Source organism: Petaurus breviceps, unplaced genomic scaffold, assembly GCF_028583685.1.
Source record: "Petaurus breviceps papuanus isolate PSGF00001 unplaced genomic scaffold, PetGlider_PUasm1.0 140, whole genome shotgun sequence".
Taxonomy (NCBI): Eukaryota; Metazoa; Chordata; class Mammalia; order Diprotodontia; family Petauridae; genus Petaurus; species Petaurus breviceps.
The window spans coordinates 53,674,011-53,697,549 of NW_027185698.1; the positions used below are offsets into that span (position 1 = coordinate 53,674,011).

The window sequence follows — 23,539 nt, forward strand, 5'->3', positions numbered from 1 at the left end:
GTAGTAGTAGTAGTAGTAGTAGTAGTAGTAGTAGTAGTAGTAGTAGTTGTTGTTGTTGTTGTTGTAGTTGTAGTAGTAGTAGTGGTGGTGGTGCTGGTGGTGCTGGTGGTGGTGGTAGCAGCAGCAGCAATAAACATTGATATACTGCTTTAAGGTCAGAAAATACTTAACATATATATGGTATCTCACTTGATCCTTACAACAACACTATAAGGTGGGTGCTATTGTCATCCTCATTTTACAGATGAGGAAACTGAAGCAGGCAAAGGTTAAGTGACCAGCCCAGGGACACACAGGGATAATGTGGAAGCAGTGAAATAGATAGGTTCCCCACCCCTTCTTAGGTACTGACATTAAGGTCAGAACAAGAAAGAGCAGTTGTGAGGTCTGAGATAGAAAGAGTATATACATCAGTTGAGTGTGGGTAATTTGACAGGCTACATTCTTCATCTTCTTCTCAGGCTGCCTGTGTGGAACAGCTTTTCCCCTTCAAGGTTACCTTCAATAGTCATTTTAAACTGATTTCATTGAGATAAATATGTTTGCCAGGATGGGGTGAGAGAGGTAAGAGAAGGAGGAATAGCAAATAATGATGATCACTGGGGTGACCCCAGCCCCCTGGGATGATGGGCCATGCATACAAACAACACCCAAACACACTCACAGACCCACCCCATGCAAGCACAAAGCTGCGTCATGCTCAGGTTTTACTCACCACAGTCTGGGAGCTGGGTACGAAAGTCAATGGTGATGCCATGACGACGACACAGATGGGTGTAGTGAGCCAGTGTGGAGCACATGCACATGTGTCCACACCTGCAGGCATCCCTGCGGCATTGCTCATAGTAGGGGATGGGGCTCAGGTAAGGGGAGCAAGGTGCAAACAGATCCTTGGTGAGCACGCTGCATGCCTCGGCCGCATAAGATGCTAGGGGGACACAATAGGGAGGGATTCTGGGGTCTCTGACCTCATCACAGGACCAAACAACATTAGAGCTCAGAGGAACTACAGAGACCATGATACTCCTTTCTCTTACCCCTTCATTTTTCAGATGACTAAATTGTGGGTCACAGAGGGGAAGAACTTGCTCAGGTGCAGAAAGAAGAGCTAGGACCAGAACCCAGACCTTCTGGTTCCCAGTCCAGCAAACCACATTACCTTGATATTAGCCACAGAACCATTTCTAGCACCTGCCCACATCTCTTACACTCCAGTCCTAAGCTACCAGTGACCCCTATAGTCTACAGTCCATCTCCACCCCCCCACTCCTGATCATAAGTCAAGCCATTTTGCCTCCCCAATCTCTGGGCTGTCCCTCACTATTAATGGGATAGCTGTGTCTTGCCCCCTATCCAGCTTTTATCTTTATCTTCTGCCCTCCATCTCTTGCTTACCCTCTCTTTACCTCTACTTCTTCCTGCCCTCATCGGCCAGACCCCCTCTTCCCCTACCTCTTACAAGTGACAATTTCCCTACACCCCTACCCCAATCCCAAGCCTCCTACTGTAGCTGCCTCTCACTGAACTTCTGCACAGTCCCCAAGCACCACTGAACCATAAATGACCTCACTCACCAGCCTGCAGGTGTACATCACAGGGATCCAGGGGGGCACTAGAAATGCCTGGGGAGCAGGTTGATAGTGTTTTCCAAGAATTGCCGAAGAGCTGTGGGGTGCTCTCTGGAACACCCACAGGGGACCTGTGGAGAGCCAAGGAATATGTTTTGCATAAACATCTCATGATACAAAGACTGTGTACAGGACTCCTACCCAGAATTTTCTTGATTCTCCATGTAGGGAGAAGAGCCCAGCAGATTTTGGTCTTAGGCTTATGTGACAAATCTAATTAAGAGCAAGACTGTTCAGAGGAGAGTGGCATTTGTTCCACTGTCCTTTGTCCTGCTCAGACCACATCCATAGCATTGCGCTCAGTGCTCCATATTTTAAGGAGGGCACTGACCATGTGGAAAACATCGAGAAAATGGAGGTTAGAGTGACAGAAGCCCTAGGGACCATGCCATGCAAGAACTGACTACAGGAACTGGAGGTATTTAAACTGGTGAAGACTTGGTGGAATTGGATGAAACAAGGAGTCTTTTAAGTATTTGAAGGACAGTCACCTGGGAAGGGTCTTGGAATTGTTCTACTTGGCCCCAGAGGACACAAATGGACAGAACCTGAGTGGCACATTTAGACTTGACGTTAGGAAAACCTCCCTAACAATCAGAGCTAGCCAAGGAATGGTAACAATTGCCTCAAGAGATTGTAGGTTTGCCCTCAGCAAAGGACATGCAACCCAGAATCATCCATTTAGAGCAGGAAGGAACCTTAGAGGTCATTGAATCTAAACCCTCATTTTAACAGATGAAGAAAATGAGTTACAGAGACTTGGTCAGGGAGACAAAAGCTAGCAAGCATCTGAGGTGTGCAGTTGAACTTGGGTCATCCTGACTCTCAGGTCTTTGTTCACTATTCTGTGCTATATCTCTTTAAGCAGAGGCTGTGTGGGTGGTCGCTTAGGGGATGCCATAGAAGGGTTCTCTTGTTCATGTATAGCTAGATGGATGGATGGATGAAGAATGAGGAAAGTGGGACCGAGAGATCACCATCTACTTGTGAGATCCCCTCTGACTCTGAAATCCTGTGGCCAGTCCCACATTTCATTGTTGTTTAAGGCTCCCATTTCCTCTTGGCCTAATGGGCTGGTTGGGAAAATCCTGTGACTTCCATCCCCTTTTTTTCTGAACAGAAAGTCACTATAATGATTTTTATAATAAACTCTTTTCTCTGAGTCATCACATTTGAACCAGAACATAATAGGCTCTGAGTTCCTAGATGAGGAAGTAAAAGCACTATAAAAAATTTCCCTATCCTTTGCAGAGAGGAGAGAACTGGCAAGGAGTGAGGGGGAGAATGAAGCAGAAGAGCTGGGTCTTGAGCCCCCAGATTGCCAAGAGCAGGGTAGGGAGGTACATTTCCAGCTAAATCCTTTTAGCATTTAATTTCTAGGCATCCCTTACAGCTCCAAATCCTGTTTCACCCCTAAGGCACTCCCCACCTTTAATGTATTCCTGAGATACGGATCCCAGTTGCCTGTCAACAAGTCCCACTGAGGAGACAGTGATTGTTAATTATATTGAATTATCAATCTTAATATTTGGGAATATTTAGATATTTAAAGGTGATATTAGGAAACATTCAGGGATTGAAAAGTTTCTACCTGAGTGAAAAGGATAAAGCTCTAATGGTGGCATTTCAGGCACAGATGGGCTATAGGAAGACATCTGAGGGCAGGGAGAGCTTCCTGTTATCCCCTCAAATCACAGCACCTTGGTAAGCTCTAGGCGGTCCTGATTGACCTATCCTCTCACCACAAATTGTACCCACTTTCTTCCCCACTTCCCTCCCCAACCCTATGTGATCATTGCCTACAAGAAGTCATCCTGCATGTTCCCATTGAAGGTCCCACAGAGCCCCACGGTGTCATCCTTCCATCGATGGTCCACCTGGATGTAGAGACGCAGCCCTTCCCGATCATACAGCACCTGCACCCCAACAGAGGTCCGCACACGTAGAAACACAGATGACAGCTTCCGGATCTCAAAGGCATCTGGGAGAAGCAATGGTGGTCAGGGGTGGAAAGAGGACTTCAGGAAGCATGGCTGGCACCCTCCCTCACTTACAAGGATCCTCCCAAATGCTAATCCTCAGGCTGGTTTGGTAGAGGCCAGAAATAAACTGATTCCAATACCAATACTAGGGTATGGCAATAACTCTATTACAAAGGTATTGGGCATAACCCCACTTTAACATTGATAATAGGGATCATCCTACTGAAGCACCTGCTATTAGAATCTTCTGTGCCCCAGTTTCCTTATCCAGAAGAAATGTAAACTATTAGGGAACTAATTAATCTCATAGTGTCAGAAATAACCACATTATAATACTTCTGTTGATAAGATACATACATACATATTACATTATACAGTTGCAGATTACTCTAAATTCAGTGTTTTATTCTCCCCAGAGCCCTAGTATAAAATGTCCCCATTTTATAAAGGAGTAAATGAAGGTTCAGAGGAGTGAGATGACATTTCCGTGGTCACACGGCTGAGATCTGAATCCAGATCCTCCTATTCCAAGTTCAGTGTTCACTTACACTCTAATAACAGTTTTGGGAATTGAGACTAACTCATTAATAAGACTGGTATCTGGGAAGACCCTATCCCCTTGGAGGTTTTCAGGCAGAAGTTAAATTTCCAGTGATTACCTGGGATGTGGTAAGGGTATTCTTGGTCAAAATTGAGTTAGACTAGGTGGTTTCTGGTTTGGATGGTTTGCAAGGGACTCCTTCCAAATCTGGGATTCCATGGGCAGAGCCAACATCAACATCACATCCTGGGACATACATACTAGATTGCCATTGGCATGGGGAGTAACTCCTATGCCTAAGGGTGTGGCGATAGTGACTAATGGCCCTGACAGAGTCCAAGAAATCTAGGGTACCTAGCACTTCCCACCTGCCCTTCCCCTTCTTACCATCTGTGTAAGGCAGGGTGACCTTGTACTGACCAGACATGAGGACGTCTCCTGCCTGAGTCAGAGTCACCTGTCTCTTAGGTGTCTGGTTTAGAATCACAGTCACTGACTGGATACAGGCTCCATCCTGGTTCTGGAAACAAAGGCAAGGAGGGGTTGGAGGGCCAGTCACATAGAAGTCAGGGGGAAAAGGGGGCCAGCTCACTCAATGGCTGTCAGCCCTAAGTTTTCTCCTTCTACCCTTCTTTTTTTAAAAGCAATTGGGGTTAAGTAACTTGCTCAAGATTACACGGCCAGGTGTTTCTGGGTGGGTGCTAAGTGTCTGATCCTGGATTCGATCCCCAGGTCATCCCAACACTGGGGCCAGTGCTCTTACTCGCTGTGCTAACTGGCTGCCCCTCCTACCCTTCTAACCTCAAATTGTTGCAGATGTAGACTCCTTTTATATCCTGATTGCTATCAGCTCACATCTAGCCTCCTTCCTTCCAGTATCTCCCTACAATCCACCTTCCACTCTGCTGTCAAAATAATTTTCCTAAATCATAGGTCTTAACTATACTCAAGAAATTCCTCCTACTAAATAAATTCCAATGACCCCATTACCTCCAGGATCAAATAGAATGTCCTTTCTTTGGTGTTTAAAGCTCCATGTCCCTAGTCCCTTTCTAACTTTCCAGTCATCATATACTCCACATACTCTCCAATCCATCTACACTGGTCTATTTTGTGTCTCTCAAAGAGGACACTTCATCTCCAGCCTTCTTGCCTTTGCCTTGGCTGTTCCTCATACTTGGAATGCTCTCTCTCCTCACTTCCAACTCTTCCCTTAAGACACCTCAAGAGCCACCCTCAACAAGGATCTTTTCCTCTGAGTTTGGTTTTTTTTTTCATCTTCTCTGTGTGTATCTTGTACGTATTATTTATATATCATTTCCCCTATTAGAATGTAAGTTCCTTGAGGGCAGGCTCTGCTTCTGCCTTTTTTTTTAAGCAATTGGGGTTAAGTAACTTGCTCAAGGTTACACGGCCAGTTATTTCTGGGTGTGGTGCTAAGTATCAGAGCCTGGATTCGATCCCGGGTCATCCCAACACTGGGGCCGGTGCTTTTACTCACTGAGCCACCTGGCCGCCCAGTTTCTGCCCTTTTTTACCCCCAATGCTTAACATGTGTTTGACCCCACAGTGGGTAATTAATGAATTCTTGCTGACAGACTGAGTACTGGTGATCCATACACCACTATGAACAAAGAGTTTAGCTCTGACATCTTTACCCACAGGGGCTGGCACAGTGATTTTTCGGGTACACTTTGGAGAGAAACTCTGAAACTGTAGCCTGGGATAAAGTCAAGGAGAGAGAGTAGTGTAAATTATGGATGAAGGAACACCCCCTTCACCCTGAAGCCTGGGCCTGAGAATTGCTTATTACATTTGGAGTCATTTACAAAATATCTTGCTGAAAGGTCACAATGACATTTCACCACCCTTGCTGCCTGGGATTCTTTTATTAAATCAAAGCATCTCCCCTGACAAATAGCCCTTTCATCTGTAGCCCTGTCTGGCATGGTACCACGAATATGACAGTCATTTTATGAATGTCTATTCCTAGCTCACATTTCTCACGTTTTGCTTTGAGGTTTACAAAGTGTCTTTCACCACAGTAACCCAGGGAAGGAGGGAGAGCCTAATGGTCTTATTATGCCCATTTCCCACTGAAGAAACTGAATGTCAGAGAGAGCAACTTGTCTGTGATTGAACTGCTAACAAGTGTCTAAGGCAGGATTCACACTGAGGTCTCCTGACTCCAAGCCCAGTGCTCTACCTACTACCTCACACTGCCTCTCAAGGGGCACAATTGGTGGTTGATGATATGGAATGATATGGAATGAGAAACCCTCCAGGGAAGTAAAATAGCCTGGTAGACAGAGTGCTAGACCAAGAGACAGGATGCCTGGGTTCCAATTCCACTTTGGCTGCCCACTCACTGTGGGACTATGAACAAAGTACACTCTAGAATTCAGTATTGCCATTCATGAAATGGGTAGGATAAGTAGAACCTTCCCTTCCCCTCTCTGTATGACTGAGATGCAATGAGGAGCAGCTCATTCACAAGTGAAAGTACTTTAAGTTTCTCAAGAGGATCCATTAGACTGTGAGCTCCTTGAGGGCAGGGACTGCCTTTTGCCCTTTCTTTGTATTCCCAGCACTTAGCACAGAGACTGGCACATAGTAGAACTTGATGAGTGTTTATTGACTGACTGACATCCATTAGTAATCGAAGACTTTATCTTTTCATAGGCTCACACCTAAACCAGCAGCTTTTCTGGTCCCTCTTCCCCATTTCCCTGCTCAGTTATGGTAGAGAGAAGGGGGTGGGTAAAGTGGAAATCATAGGGCCATTTCCCATGGAAATAAGAATCATAGCTTTAAAGATGAAAGAGATATTAGAGCATTGAGTCCAAGTGCCTCTTTTACTGATGGAGAAACTGAGGACCAGAGAGGCTAAGTGACTTGCCCAAGGTTACATAGCTAGTATGTGTCAGAGCCTAGATCTTCCTGACTCCAAGTCCAGAGATTTACATATTACACCATGGTTGACTATGGCCCACTCCCACCTTTTCCAAGGGAAGAGAATTTTCAGGTTGGGCATTGAGGATGAAGCTTCATCTCCAGGAGAGGAGACATCTCTTTGCTTCTTTGGAACATTTGGAGAAATAGCCCCTGAAATAATGCCCTTAAGTCACTTAGCCCTTCCAGCTTCCTCCCCACTGGGAAGGTCAGTAACTGGGTCAGTTCGATTCCCCCCCCTTCCCAAGGAAGTGGAGGGAAATATGAGAACAGAGGAAGGAACCCTTCATCTTGGGGAAGAAAAAGGAGGATCTTTGCTCAGAGCCCCAGTGACTGCTAGGACTCTGGAAAAGATGTGATCAAATATCTCTTAGATAACCATTCTCAAACTCATTGCTTTAAAGATTTTAGGGGACTTACAAGTCGTCTAGATCTCCCCCACCCCCCTTGTTTTGCAGATGAAGACACCAAGGTTCAGAGAGATCATGTGACTTTCCCACAGTCACTCAGGTACTAAGTGTCAAATGGACATTTGAATCTCTAGGTCCTTTGACTAGAGTTACTATTTGCTGCACTAAGCAACATTGACTTGCTCTAGACCTCACTCAGTGGGTCTTGCTGCCTATACCTTGCTGCCCAAGGGAGTGATTACCAATATCAGAGTACTGGTCTACGTTGCTAAACCAGATCCAGACACCACCACCCCGCCTCAGGACATTGGCCTATCTGGGGTGTAGTAGAACCCTGACTAGCTTCCATTATTACTTGCCTATACACTAATGTTATTCCCAAATTGGAGGGCAGACTCAAATGCACCTCCAGGAGAGCGATATCCTTGTTTCTGCTGAAAAGTTTAGGAAAATGAACTCAAAATAATGTCTAAGGGACTACTTTCTAACCAAACCCTTAGGGCAGACGGGAAAGTATGACCATGGGATCCCCCAGAACCACTGAACTAAACAGTACCCAGAGTAAACAACAGTTCAACTCTCCAAACAAAACCTGAACCCCAACCTAAAAGCAAGCTCTTGGAAACTCATCAGTCCCCTTCTACTCTGCTGAGCTCCATCCAAAGCAATCCTCCTCCCCATCCCTGCCAACCACACACTGTCACCATCAACCCCATATTTTAAATTTTAATTTAATTTTTTCAATGAATGAAAATTAATTTTCTCTTTCACTTATACCACTGAATTAAAAAAGAATGAAAAGAAAAACCCTTGCAACAAATATGCATAATCAAGCAGAAAATAATCCTGTAAATCACCCTGTATGAAAGGTCTTAAAATACTGCCCCCAAGTTCATAACAGCCAACCCTCGCCTTCTGACAGAACCTAAGCACCCAGCTCTCTTAGACATTCAATTAAAATGCCTCAGAACTCAGTTCTCCACTCATTCTGACAGCTCGAGGTCAGACTGCTGACATTCCAATTAGTGCAAGCCTGCCCAGCAGCCTAGTATGGGGGCAGGTCCCTTCTCCAGCAAGGAGTTGACAATGTCTATTCTATCATTTCTGTGCCTGGGAACTGCCCAGGGACTTGTATGCTAATAAGTGATACACAATAAAGTGATTCATCATCTCAAGCTTCATGAATGAAGATTTTAGTGTCCTAAGGTAGGGAGGGAATACTGCCACTCTCTTCTGCCCTGGCCAGACCATATCTGGAGCTCAGTCCTGGACACAGCATTTGGGGAAGGACATTTATAATCTATGGCATGTCCAGAAGAGGGAGAACAAGACAAATAACAGACTTAAAATTATTCCACAGGTACATTAATCAAAGGAAATGTTTAGCCCAAAGCAGAGAAAATTTAAGCAGGGGGACATTGATTGATGTATTTGAGTAAATAAAGGAAGAAGGATTAGATCTGTTCTCCTTGGCCCCGAAGGGAAGAATTAGGAGCACTGGCTAGAAACTACAGAAGGGCAGAAGACAGTTTGATGCAAATAAAAATAATAGCTAACCTTTATATGATGCTTTAATAAAAGTTTGCAAAGTACTTTACAAATATCACTTCATTTTATCCTCACACAACAATGCTTAGAGGTAGGGCCTATTATCATCCCCATTTTTTCAGAGGGGAGAATTAAGGCAGATAGAAAGTATATGACTCGCCCAAGGTCACACACCTAGTAAGCAACAGTTTGGGATTAAATTTATGTCTTGTTGTTTTTCTAATGATAAATATCCAAAAGAAAAATGAGCTGCCTTAGGAGGTAGTGAGGTCTCCATCAGTAAAGGCAGGTCTTCTGATGGGAGACTTGGTGATTACTTGTCAAGGATGTGGTGGAGGGTGGAGCTCTCCTTGTCACACTCCACTCTAGTTAGCAGGGTTTACTGAGGGTTCCCTGAATTTACCTAGCTTATTCCCCTATCTCTGGGCCTTTGGTCATTTTGATTACCATGCCTAGTAATCCTCTTATCCATTCATCTAAATCTTACCTGCTTATCCTCCCAGATACAGCCTAAGTCTCACCTCCTCCATAAAGCCTTTCCTGATTATTTCACCCTTCTATGAATACCCACCTTACACTGAGTGGTTCTCAGATTGTTCCAAGCTTATGAACTTTGATGTCCCCCGACCCAGACTTTGAGGGAAGCAATGGCCAGGAGGGCTTATCTTTCACCATAAGGAGGCTTTTTTTCCATTGATTGACCTGTGGCTCACTTGCAAGCAATCTCCTCTCCTTATTTGCCTCCCCCATGGACTAGCACTAACCATTGTAGCAGAAATCTTACCAGACCGCACGGGGCATTCTGTATTGTCACCATGAAGGTGCCTGAAGATCGGCTCTTGGCTAGAATGTACTGGCACGTGGCTGGAAACGTGTACCGGCGGCCATCAAAAGTCGTGAAATGGATGTCTCCAGTCACAGAGCACTCCGCTAAAAGAGCAGAGAGCCTGTCACACCCACGGTAAGGACTCCTCCCCAGCCTATGGATCCTGGTCTTCTAGGAGCCAAGATGTGAAGGAGATGTAGCCCTCCACGCTTGGAGGATGAGGGCCTGATGGAGAAACCCTGTCCTAGGGTCCTCGATCTGATACAAGAAACACTGGCTTAACCTCTAGAAGCCTTCATTCTGAGGGTAAGGAGAATATCATCCTATGATCTATGATCTTAAAGCTTAGAAAGCTCCGAAATTAAAAACAGTTCAGTCTACAGGGCTCAGTATCATTCAAGCAAAAACACTCAGGTCAGAGAAGAGTTCTTTGTCTGAAATATCTGGATCATTGACTCCACCCTCCTGCTAGTACGGCCCTAGAGACCACAAGATACCTGGGCAGGCTGAAGCACTGCACATCCATGTGCCCCCTCTGCATGTGCTGAAAGAGAGAGATGACATTTCAGGGGTCATTTTATACCAGGCCCAGGTATAATCAAGCTTCCAATGACCAGGAAGGGGGCTGGTACTCTCTATATGCCCTCTATTCCCAAACTTAGCTTGTCCCCACAGACTGTCCAGCAGCTTTATCTAGATCTATCTCTGATCATCCCAAGACAATGTGTTCACAGACCTAGAGATTCCTTTAGAAACAATGAAAGGGAGGCTCATGAAGGTAACCTGGCCACCCGAGGGCCCACCAATAGTAAGTGTCAGAGGTAAGATTTGAATCTAGAACCCCTAACTTCACAGCCAGGCATCTTTCCACTGTACCTAGGGCAGAGACATCCTCCCCATTCCACCCCACTCCCTAACACTGAAGCAAAGAATATCTGTACAAGGGGCTAGGAATGACCCAATAAGCACAAGGTTCTTCTTCCAAAATAGCCTCTCCCTTCTCATCCATGTCCTTTCCTTCCTGCTAGTGGAGACCTAGGACTGCAGGGAGGTTAAACACCCTCTGGTCACTTTAGCCTTTTTCTCTTTAGTATCATTTTATGCTTTTCTTTTCTGTGCACATTTTCCTCTTTGGTGACCTCTCTGGTTTCCCTAAGTGTCTGTTAGCCCAGTGTCTCTAAGCAGGGCATTTCCAAGGCTCAGGGAGGGGAGGAGGAAAGCCTGAGGTAGCTCAGAGCACAGCCCAGGAAGGGGAACCAAGGGATCCTGGCCCAAGTCTGCACTGAGCTCAAATGTTCCAGAAATGGGACTGGAAGATACTTTGAGAAAACCCCTAGGGTCAGAAAGGAAGAATTCCAACTCCTCCTAATTCTTTCCCAAGATGGGCACCAACCATGTGTTGCAATCATGATTCACCACAGAGCCTGTTGGATACAGACTCCCATGGAATTCACAGGGACACTCAGCAGGTGCCATGCAGCCCCCATCTTCAAAGATGAGACCTGGGAATGCAAGCAAAATTCAGCTCTGATCACAACATTGCCTTGCTCAAAAATCTTTAATGGTTCCCCCACTGTCTACATGGAGAATTAAACTCTTCAGGCCTGGCATTTAACACCCTCCAAATTGTGACTGTCTTCCCATGCCTTAGAGCCTTAATCTACTTCTTTATGAAGCCTTGCCTTACCACTAGCTACACAATGATCTCTCCTTCCTTTGAAATCAAAATACACACACTTGTCCACACCTCTTATTAGTTATTTATCATGTAGTGCCTTGTACAGTCCGTTTCTTTTCATGTGATGATGACATCCTGGCTTCCTAGCCAAAATGTGGGTTCTATGAAGGCAGGGACCTTGAATTGTGAATCTCTGTTTCTCTCTCTCTCTGTCTCTCTCTCTGTCTGTCTGTCTCTCTCTGTGTAGGGTATGAAAGAAGTGGTTTATTGAATGACAGTGAATAAGCAAATTAATGAGAAAGTGAATGAATTATTTAGTGAGTGAATTAGTGTATTATGAATAAGGAAGCAAATTTATGAATTAGTGAGTGATTAAGTAAATAAACTGAATGATTATGTGAACAAGTGAGCAAATAATCAGTCCCTGTCTTTCCCACACCAGAATTCCTTAATCAAATTATAAATCTTAGTGAATCTCACAGTATGGCCTCAAGACCACTCATCAATAACCCCCAGTTCATTAGCTCTAGCATTCGGTCTCCTAGGGTAACTATTTCCTCCCTTCAACATTACCCTCAGGGCAATAGCAGCCATCCACACAGGCAATCTCACTGTCGATGCAAGGGGTCCTGAGTTGGCAAGATACAGGACAGCAGTTGATACATTCGTTGTAGATGAAGGTCTCCTCACTGCAGGTCACAGCTAAAAGGAGAGAGGACAGGAAGACAAGCCATGAGGCAGGGTCGGCTTTTCACAGTCCATCTGGCTTGTCCCCATACTAAGTCTTGGGCTCTTCATGCCAATGCTCCAAGTCCCATCCCCATCTCCCTCATCCCCAGCTCCTTTCCTCAGGGGAGGAATCTTTGGTCTCTGATGCCCCCCAGATAGCAGTAAGGTCAAGTCTCTAACCACCACTGCAGAAACAGAATCCAGCACCTGTCTGAGGATTCAGGTACCAGCCACCTTCCAGAGACAACAGAGGGAAGTTCTCAGATAGGGTCAGACCCTTTAATTTCTGAGCTGGACACATGGATGGATAAGAAAGCTTTAAGGGAATAAATCAGAATTACGTGATCTCAGGGATGAAGAGACCTTAAGGTCATATCTAGTACAATCTTATGTGCCCAAAACAGGAATCTCCTCTGTAATTCCCCTAATAACTGCTTATCCTGCCTCTGCTTAAACAGTGTTAAGGAATGGAGATCTCACTCCCTCCAAAGTCAGCACATTCCATTATTTGAAAGCTCTAATTGTTGGGAAATGTTTCCTTTATACTAAGCTGAAATCTGTCTCTGGGATTTACATCCTATATCCCTCATTCTATCCTCTGGAGCCAGGGAGAACAGATTGAATCTCTCTTTCATATAATAGCCTTTTGGATACTTGAAGACATCAATGATTACCCCCTTGAGTCTTCTCTTTTCTAGGCCAAACACCCTCAGTCTGATCATCCTCTCCTCATATGGCAGTTCTCTGGTCCTCCCACTGTCCTAATGGGCCATTTCTACATCCATCCCAACCTGCCAATATCTTTAAAATACATGACCCGAATAAATACGAATCTCTACAAGCATCCAGGTGGTACAGGAGGTAGAGTGCTGCACCTGGAGTCAGGATGACCTGAGTTCAAATCCAGCCTCAGACACTGACTAGTTCTGTGACCTTGGGAATGTCAGTTAGCTTCAGTTTCCTCCTCTGTAAAATGGGGACAATAATAACATCTATATGTTTAGAGTTCTTGTGAGTCTCAAATGAGGTAATATTTGTAATGTGCTTGGTACAGTGCTGAATACTGTAGGCACTTAATAAATGCTTTTTTCCCTTACCCCCACTACAATGCTTATATTTAACAATTTTACAGAGAGTTTTCTTATCCATTATAATATTGGAGATTTACAGTGACCTCAATGGACAGTGGGGAAGGAAGAGATTCTCCTCATTCTACAGGTGAGGAAATTAATAGTTTTGTTTAATGCCAATGTATGCTATTATATGTATACATATGTATAAATATGTATACATGTTTGTTTCTGCAGACTCACTAAATAGGGTTCTACCACCAAGTGGTTGTGACCTTTGGGAAACCCCTTCACATCTCTGGAATTCAGTTTCCTTAAATACAGCTTGAGGGGGATTGATCATATGATTTCCATGGTTCTCTTCCAGTGATGGCATTAGGCTCTTTGATTCTGTGGAGTAAAGTCCACATCCAGAACTCCCCTAAACAGTGACCTGAGCACCCCTGGTCTCCCCCAACCTCAGAATGACAGAGGTCATTCAGCATCAGGGTGGCACAGTGGATAGAGTCCTGGGATATGACCTGGAGTCAAGGAGACCTGAGTTCAAATCTGAAATCAGACACTGATTAACTGTGATCCTGGCCAAGTCATTTAACTTCTGCCTGCCTTAGTTTTCTTATCTGTAAAATGAGGATAATAATAGGACCTAAGTCCCATTTCTGTGAGGATAAAATGAGAGTATTTGTAAAGTGCTATATAAACATGAGCTTATTGTTGTTGTCGTTACAGGTTTAGAACTGGAAAGAATCTCAGAGGTCATCTCAACAAGCCACTTCATTTTACAGATGAGAAAACCAAAGTCCAGTGAGGGCCCAAGATCATACAAGTAATGTCAGAAGCAGGATTTGAACCCAGCCCCTTTGGATCCAGACCTAGTGTTCTTTCCATTGTGTCATGATGACACCAGCCATGACAGCCTGGGCAAATGAGCTATCAGTGAAGCTGGGTTTCTCTGACCTCAGACTCCCAACTTTAGGCCCTTTCTTCAGAGCCCAGATCAAGGATGTGCCTGTAGACTTTTATGGTTACCCTCCCCCCTCTCCTACTCTTCCCCCACCCAGTGGTGTTTGTCCAGACTTCACTAACTCATTCAGCCTACCGCACAGTGGGAAATTGGCTCTCCAGCCCTGCAAGGAGTGCCCAGCATGGGCACATGCCCGGGCATATTCTGTCAGTGCCCGGCACCATGTGGCTTCCTCAGATGCTGACCTGAACCAGAGAAACCAAGGGTCATGGTCAGGATCAACAGGGTCCATCCCTCCACCCTGACCTCTATACCTGAGACCTTTACAGATACAGAGTTGTTAGATACATACTACGAAACTCGTTACCTGGCTGACCTTCTGACTTCTTATTTATTTACATCCAGGGATGGAAACAAAGTGGGGGACAAAATAAAGCTTAGTGGAAGGGGTTTTGGATTGAGGGTTGGGACACTTGGGTCCTACCCTCCCTCTGCCACTAACTCTTATGTGACTCCCTCCTTCCCCTACTTCCTCTTCCTTGTCCTGTTTCCCCATCTAAAAAAGGGGGAAACTAAACTCTGTTTCCCTTCTAGCTCAACCTCAACCACACAAGGTGATGGTGAAGATAAAAGACAAAATAATATTTTGAAAATAAGAAAGGTGGAAGTTTCAAAGACTCAGGAGAATTCAGGCTTAAGACTTAGACTAAATCCTGTGGGTGGGGATAGCCCTGTCTCAGACCCTAAGCAAGAGCTCCTGCCCTGTTCCCATCCCACAGGATTCCTTCCCATCCCACAGGATTCCTTCCCATCCCACAGGATTCCTTCCCTTAGAGCAGCACAACTCACTCACAGACAGAGGTCGCTAGTGCAGCTAGCCATGAAGGGCAAAGGACTGACGTAGTCATGGCAGGTGTCAAAAGGGGGCTTCTGCAATGCCTCGCACAGCTCATACACTCCCTAGAAACAAAGCAGCACAGATGTTAGGGGGTGGGGTGAGGAAGAACACAGAGGTCTTAGAGGGACCATCTTATCCCACCACCAGGTCTGCTTCTTAACTAGGCCAGAGTAAGATGTGTTCAATTATCCGCAGATGGACAGAAAGAAGAAAATAAGGAGGGAACCAGAGAGAAGGGGGAGTGAAGAAAGGAGGAGGAATAATAAGGAGGAAAGGGAAAAAGATGAGAAAAGAAGGTGGAAAAGGAAGGAGGAGGATAGAAAAGGGTAGAAGGAGGAAGAAAGGATGAAGGAAAGTACATTTCTCCTAGACCCCCTCCCCTCCGGCATGACGAAGTTCCTAATGGTCTGAGAATGGCTTTCTTCTACACAAAATGCTCACCATAAGTATGTCCTCCCACATTCCAAATGGGACCTCAGCAATGGGGGCCTTGGCCCCATTAAGAAACCTTCATTTTCTTTTCATTTGCAGGGATAAACAAAGGCTGGACCTCAGGGTGAGTAGGAATAAAGAACAACAGACTCTTAGGGGATGCAGACCTGCATGGCAGTGGGGCTCTGATGAAAACATGGAGGGCGTGATGGAAATGAGACATTGGGTCCGGGAGTCTCATCTGGGGGGTCTTCCTGCCAGCTGTTCACAAACTCGGCCACATCCTCTGTCAGTTTTCCTGTTGAGTAAAATGTTATCCCAGGGGTGACCATCAAGGAAAAGGAAGGAATAGCAACAAAAGACAGTAAGGTAACAGAGAAATCAAGCAACTTAAAAAAAAAAACTTTTTTTAAAAGGCAGTAAGCAGGTAGAAGCTTCAGAACAAATGGATTATTGCAATAGTCTTTTCTTTTCTAACAAGTCTGCCTTGAATGATATAGTGGGTAGAGAGCTGGATTTGGAGCCAGGAGAACATGAATTCAAATCCTGCCTCAGATATTTAAGGAGCTGTGTGACCCTGCACAAGTCATTTCATCTACTTCTGCCTCAGTTTCCTTATTTGTAAAATTCAGATAATAATAGTAACTACCTCCCAGGTTTGTTGTGACTGTTAAATAAGATAACATGGAAAGTGTTTTTGCAAACCTTAAAGTACTATATAAATGTTAGTGATTAATATTTTTCTCCACTACATCCTTGAATCCTTCTTTCATAAACAGCCAGATTAATATTAAAATGCAGCCTCCCAATTAGGAATTATGCTAAGAAGGCAGCTAAAATATTCATACCCTTTGACTCAGAGAACTACCTACTAGGCATAAATTCCAAAGCAAGGTCCCCTATATAACAAAAATATTTCTAGCAGCATTTTCAAGTTGGAAAAAAGTATGAACAAGTAGATATACATCTTTCAGAGAATGACCAAAAATATTGTGATACTTTAATGTAATGAGATATTACTGTGGTGAAAGAAATTATGAATATCAAGAATCAGATGAACAGGAGAAGACTTATATGAATGGATTCAGAGTGAAGTAAGCAGAAACAGGAAAGCAGTATACACAATGATTACAAAAATGTGTGTTGAAAGAACACCAAGGAAACAAAATTGCATCCTGGGTAATTATCATTTCCAAGTTTATCCCTAAAGAAGGGATGGGAAAAAATGTGCCTTTTTTCACTCCTTTGCAGAAGTGGGAGGCTAAGGACATGGAAATTATATATGTGTAGATACATATAAATTTTTTGTCAGACTGTTGATCTGTTGATTAATTTTGTTGAATGACTTTTTCCTTTTCTTTAAAAAAAAAAGTTTGTTATAAAGGACATATCACTAAGAGTGGAAGAGGGAGGGGATTTTTGGAAATTCAATTCAACTCGATAAACATTTTGTAAGCACCTACTATGTGGCAAGCACTGTGATATAAAAACAAAAGAAATACATGTTTATTTTTTAAATCACAACTTCCACCATTTCATTCTGTTGCTTAAGAACCCACAACAGTTTCCCGCAGCTTCAAGTTCAAACTCTCCTGCCTGGAATTCTAAGCCCCCCATAATCTGGTCCCATCCATGTTCCAGCATTCCTCAATCTTTTCCATTCTTTCCCTGTCACAGATACTCCCAAGATCAATTGACATTTGCACTTTCATTTACATTGTTCCTCCCAATAGAAATAGCCTCTACCCTTCTTTTTACTGGGTCCAGCTCAAGGACCAATCCAAGTTCCACACCTTCAAGGAATAGGATGAATATAGAGAATCATGGAAAGACTTTCATGAACTGATGCAGAATGAGGAAGTATCAAGAAAACAATTTACATAATGATTATGTAAATGGAAACATAGAAATGGAAAGAGTCACCACCACAAAATGATCAAAAGTGAATGCTACAAAATTACAACAATGTTGCAAGGAACATTTTCCTCTTCTGCTTTGAAGAGTAGGGAATCCTTGAGTGGGGAACATTCTGTTTACTTTCAGGTCTTTTTACTATATTAATTAGTTTTGCTGATTGTTTTTTCTCCTCTCTCATATGGCACTGTCTCCAGTTCCCTCACTGTCCTATTTACCTTCCTCTAGATGCTTTCCATCCTCATCAGGTAATAATTCTATACTATATCATTTTTCATTCACTGTCATTGTTATGGTTTTTCTAAAGCACTCTATCCCCATAAGCTACAGTGTCTTCCTATTATTTCCAGAAGCAAATATAAAACTTTCTGTTGGCATTTAAAGCCTTTAACAACCCAGCCCCTTGCTACCTTTCCATTCCTCTTACACTTGACTCCCCTCCAAACCTCTATTACCCAGCTATACTTGCTGTTCCTCACACAAATACTCTAGCTGTCAACTTTGTCTTTTCATCTAATTTCTGGGATACTCTGCCTCCTCATCTCCACCTCCTAGATTCCCTGGATTTCTCCAAGACTCAGTTTAAATGCCACCTTCTAGGAAGCCTTTCCCAGTCTCCTCAGTTACTAATGTCTTCTCTGTGGACTATCATCATGATTCTAGCAGTGTCTGGGTGACTACCTTCTCACAGCCTGAGGTGCATAGGTGAAGAATTACTAACCCCATTTTATAGATGAAGAAACTGAAAGTCAAAGAAGTAAAGGGACTTGCTCAATATCACACAGTCATTAGGCATCAAGACCTAAACCTAAATTTCCTGACTACAAGATAAGGAACAAAATCCCCCAATAAAGTCAAATGCACTTGAGCTATTACCTCTATAGCGTGCATTGAGGGGTTCTGGGAAGGCCTCCTCTACCTGTAAACTATATGAAGCTATGGAAGTAGAAAGATCTTTAGGTAAGGATTGGACAATGGTATCTCTGAGGTTCTTTCTAACCTAGAATCTCAGACTCTCAGATGACTATTGCTATCATAAAATCATCTTCTTCATCATCAGGGGTGTTTTGGTAAATGTTTAACAACCAGATCTTTAAAATATACACAATACACATTTGCGTTTAATCTGTATTATTAACATTTTCTAAGTCCTTTTCTTAAGTTTAGATAATCAAATAAAACAATAAATCAAGCCCTGATTTGTAGCATTAGCAGATTTCCAAGGTAAAAATGCTCACACTGAAAATTTAACAATCAGTTCATATGAGCTAACTCCAAAAATATCCCTGGTTATTATAATCATCAACAAGCATTTACAAAGTACCTACTGTGTGTCTGGCACCAAGCTAAGCACTGAAGATACAAAGAAAGGAAAAGCATGGCCCCTTCTCTGAAGGAGCTCCCCTTCTGATGAAGGGGATGACATGCAAACAACTATGTCCAGACGAAATATATGGTCTTTGAACCCATCCAGCATAGGACCCACTTCTACACAGGACTGGTGCACAGTAAGCCCAATGTACTAACTTAATTGATGAAAAAATTAGCTTTATCCCCAACCCCATTGCCTGATCTCTCCAATCCTGGATGTCTCTCTTGGTGCTCCAGTTGGGAAATGGGTGGGGAATAGGAGGTCTTGAGCTATTGGCTCGCAGGACTCACCAAAGCTGGTCTTCAGGTCATCCTGGGGGTCAGCATTGTTGTTCCCACACAACCCATGAGTCTTGCCTAAGTATTCAGGACTCATCTTGATGTAGACAGCTGACTCACCATCCCATGCCAGTGTGAAAGCAGACTGGTGCCGCACAATGACATAGCCAGCCATCTGATGGAGTCGCAAGTTCCCTGCAATGTGAGGCAGCTGGATCCTGTCATGGCATAGGGGGAGACAAGACAGGGTACTCAGAGCTCCCAAACCTCCTGTTCACTGAGATGCTCCAAGAAGAGTGTTTATTAAAAAGCATTCCAATCTAGAACATCTGACTCACCACTAGCTACAGACCCACTGGAACATACCACAGAAAATTAGAATAATAACATTAACTCATTGTTTGCAAAGTATTTTCCTTATAAACTATGCTCTATGCAGCAAATTATTACAATAATTTTTTAAAGCAATTGGGGTTAAGTAACTTGCTCAAGGTTACATGGGTTATTACCCAGTTGTTTCTGGGTGTGGTGCTAAGTATCTGAGTCCGGATTCGATCCCCAGGTCATCCCGACACTGGGGCCGGTGCTCTTACTCACTGAGCTACCCAGCCACCCCTACAATACTTTAATTTGTAAATTATAGTTTACAAAGTCTTCGTAAGCTATGGAGTACTATATAAAGTGTTACACTGATAATTATAATTATATATAATATATAGTTTACAGACTGTAATGTAAATTACTATTATTACATGTAATAATATTTTATAACTAGTATTATATTTAATAATAATAATAATTTATATTTGCATAATATTTTATGGTTTATAGCTTTTTTCTTACAGCCCTGAATTACACAATGCAGATCTCATTTAATGGAAGCAGTAAGTGCATAGCTCCATTTTACAGATGAAGAGATGAGGATACTAAGGGTCAGAAGGATAAAGCTCACCCAGGGTCACCACAGCTAGCAAGCCTCAGAGCCAAGACTTGAACCTGAGTCTTCGGATTAAACCATTAGGCATGAGGACACTGAACAGGCGATCAGGACCCCAAACAAGCCTATAGGGATTGGAGGGATAGATGGAGGGGCTCCTCTACTACCAAACTGCAAGAGATCATAGAAGGGGAAAGACTACTGGGTCTGGGATCAAGAGACCTGGGTTGGAGTCTAGTCAACACCTATTAGCTCTGAGATTGTGAGTAAATCGTTTTATTTCTCTAAGCCTCAGTTTTTGCCTCTCTAAAATGGGGACAATAATACTTATAATATTGTTGTTATGAGGAATACACTTTGAAAACTGCAAAATATTACATAAATTATTATTATACAAATACTTATTATTCTATATGAAACAAAATAATATTAATATTATCCAAATTAACATAAGTGAATTCTTATTATCACCCTTTTTCACCTACCACACTACCAAATTCAACCATAATTCATTCCTTTGGGTTAATCCAAGTTCCTCCTTTAAAATGCAACTCTCGGGGTGGCCAGGTAGCACAGCGAGTAAGAGCACCAGCTCCAGTGTTGAGAAGACCTGGATATCGAATCCAGGGCTCAGACACTTAGCACCCACCCAGAAACACCTGGTCGTGTAACCTTGAGCAAGTTACTTAACCCCAATTGCTTAGGGGCGGCCAGGTGGCTCAGCGAGTAAGAGCACTGGCTCCAGTGTCAAATCCGGGCTCAGATACTCAGCACCACACCCAGAAATAACTAGCCGTGTAACCTTGAGCAAGTTACTTAACCCCGATTGCTTTAAAAATAAAAATTTTATAGATAAAAAAAATGCAACTCTCTCCAGGTTGGATGGCACGTGAAGTCCCTAAAATCTCAGGGTGAATGAATTTATCACATGAGTTGTTCCAATAAAGGAGAAACATGGACACCAAGAGAGTGAGAGTGTGGAGAGGAGAGAAGTGAAAGGGATGGAGAGGACAACAATAAGCTTTGGTGATGGGGATCCTTCAAATAGGCCCTTTGGTATACACAGTCTGTACACATTTGGCTCTCCTACTTATTATTAATTATTATTATTATTTTGCTTTTTGGAGGGCAATTGGGGTTAAGTGACTTGCCCAAGGTCACACCGCTAGTAAGTGTGTCAAGTGTCTGAGGCCGGATTTGAACTCAGGTCCTCCTGGCTCCATTGACTGTGCCACCTCGCCACCCCAGTGCTCCTACTTACACCCCCTAAATAACCTGAAGATGTCTTGAGGGATTAACATAAGGTCATCTAGAGCCAGGGAACTTAAAAGGGAAGACAGATCCTTTCCATTGTACTTTCCTCTTAGAAAAGGAGGAATGTTGTTGCTTCTGCCCAAGACCCCGTATGCCATGGATGGTAGGACAAGGTGCAAGGAAGTTAGTTCATTACCCCAAACCCCCATGGGTGACATTCCTGCTCAGGCGGATCTCATCTTCCCCCGAAAAGAAGAGGCTGACAGATCGTGGACAGCTGTAAGGGAAAGAGCTGCATTCTGGGTAGTTGTGAACCTGAAATGAAAGGGTGAGACAACTAAGCCAGGGACCTACTCCCAACATTGTCCCATCACAGGTTCTACCCCAAGGTGGAGGTCTGGGTCCTAGTGTCAAGGTGAGACTTGGATCTCTCTTTCTTCTCTTCTTAGTTCTATTGGTACTATGGGAGTTATGAGCCAAGTTTCATTTAGAAATATAACCAATGTCAAATAGACTTTAGTCTGATCAACTCTAATAATGATGATGATGATAACAACTAGCATTTATAGAACATTTTAAAGTTTGTGAAGCACTCTACAAGTTGTCTCATTTGATCCTCAAAACAACTCTGTGAGGTAGGTGCTATCATTCCCATTTTTATAGATGAGGAAACTGAGGCACAAAAAGGTAAAGTAACTTGCCCAGGGTCACACAGCAAGTGCAAGTCAGAATCAGGATAGGAACTCAGGTTTTCTGACCCTAAGTCCAGCATTTTAGCCATTATGTCACCTAGCTGCCTCTACATATTTGGGAAGAGGAAGTGTGATAATGGCAAAAGCTTTGGACGACTAATGGAGGAAAAAAAGGGTTAAAGAGTAAGAACTTGTCAAGTGTCCTAAGTGCTAAATGAGACAAAAGGTGCTCTATCTGACCTACAAGTATGCAGCCTGGCAGATCTCTCTCTATAACAGAAATGGGGGTCCCAGGTTTCTATGGCTTTAAAAATTATAATAATAACAATAATAACTACATAAATTTAAATGAAACTAGCCAAAGGGTCTGTGATTTTATCAGGAAGGAGAACTCTTGGTGTGGGGACTTTCTCCACTAATACATCTCTCACCCAGCTACAATTTAATAGAATACCAGGGAGTTACCTGAGGAAAAAAATAGGTTAAATAATAACAGTTGACATTTCAATAATGCTTCTAAAAATGTTTATAGAGCACTTTATGTGTGTATAAGCATATAGATATGTGAATGCATATGTGTGTGTATATACACATATGTACATGTGTATATTTATATAAATGTATATATGTATCTATATACCCACATAAAATCTCATATATAGATATATAGATTATAGAAAAAGAGAAAGAAAAAAGAAAAGAAGGAAAGGAAAGAGGGAAAAGGGGAGAGTTGGAGTAAGGGAAGAAGGGAGGGAGGGTGGGAGAGAGAGAGAGAGATCTCACTTGATTCTCACAGGAGCACTGCTAGTTAAGTGTAGAAAAAGCAGAATTTGAATGAATGAATGAATGAATAAAAAAGCATTTACTCTGTCCCAGACCCTATCCTAAGCACTAAAGATACAAATAAAAGCAAGGCGGGGGAGGTGGCTCAGGGAATAGAGCACCGGCCCTGGAGTCAGGAGGACCAGAGTTCAAATCTGGCCTCAGACACAACACACTAGCCATGTAACTTTGGGCAAGTCACTTAACCCCAGTTGCCCTGTAAAAAATAAGCAAAAAAATAATAATAATAACAAAAGCAAGGAACACAGTCCCTTCTCTCAAGGCATGTAAATTTCTAGAAGGGAAGAGAGTGGTGTTCGGGGAGCAAGGATAATTGATTGGACAAGGAAAAGTGAACCCTATCTGATGGAGAGTGGGGATGCACACCTTTCTCAAGGAGTGCAGATGGAGACGTGTATTTTTAGGACATGACCAATATGAGATTTTATTTTCCTTGAATATGCATATTTGTTGCAAGGATTTTGATTTTCTATTGTTTGGTTGTTTCCCGTCCCCTCCCTCCCTCCCTCCCTCCCCCCCCCCCCCACCGTGGGGACTAGGAGGAGGCAAGAGGGAAAGAAAATAGATTTTTGTCAATTGCCAAAAATAAAA

At 43.3% G+C, this 23,539-nt stretch overlaps 1 protein-coding gene across 1 annotated transcript in view; it reads right to left on the bottom strand.

Annotated features, from left to right (window-relative positions):
- The window catches only part of OTOG (otogelin), a 100,937-nt gene that overhangs the window by 69,825 nt on the left and 7,573 nt on the right, over window positions 1-23,539 (bottom strand). Inside the window, exons 6-18 of the mRNA XM_069073475.1 lie at window positions 21,610-21,728; window positions 19,235-19,440; window positions 15,826-15,956; window positions 15,182-15,288; window positions 14,464-14,573; window positions 12,139-12,267; window positions 11,281-11,389; window positions 10,385-10,431; window positions 9,846-9,991; window positions 4,539-4,671; window positions 3,432-3,609; window positions 1,575-1,699; window positions 716-928 (exon numbers count right to left, since the gene is read on the bottom strand). Of these exons, the coding sequence (XP_068929576.1) occupies window positions 716-928; window positions 1,575-1,699; window positions 3,432-3,609; window positions 4,539-4,671; window positions 9,846-9,991; window positions 10,385-10,431; window positions 11,281-11,389; window positions 12,139-12,267; window positions 14,464-14,573; window positions 15,182-15,288; window positions 15,826-15,956; window positions 19,235-19,440; window positions 21,610-21,728 (1,753 nt within the window). The remainder of the gene's footprint in view (window positions 1-715; window positions 929-1,574; window positions 1,700-3,431; window positions 3,610-4,538; window positions 4,672-9,845; window positions 9,992-10,384; window positions 10,432-11,280; window positions 11,390-12,138; window positions 12,268-14,463; window positions 14,574-15,181; window positions 15,289-15,825; window positions 15,957-19,234; window positions 19,441-21,609; window positions 21,729-23,539) is intronic.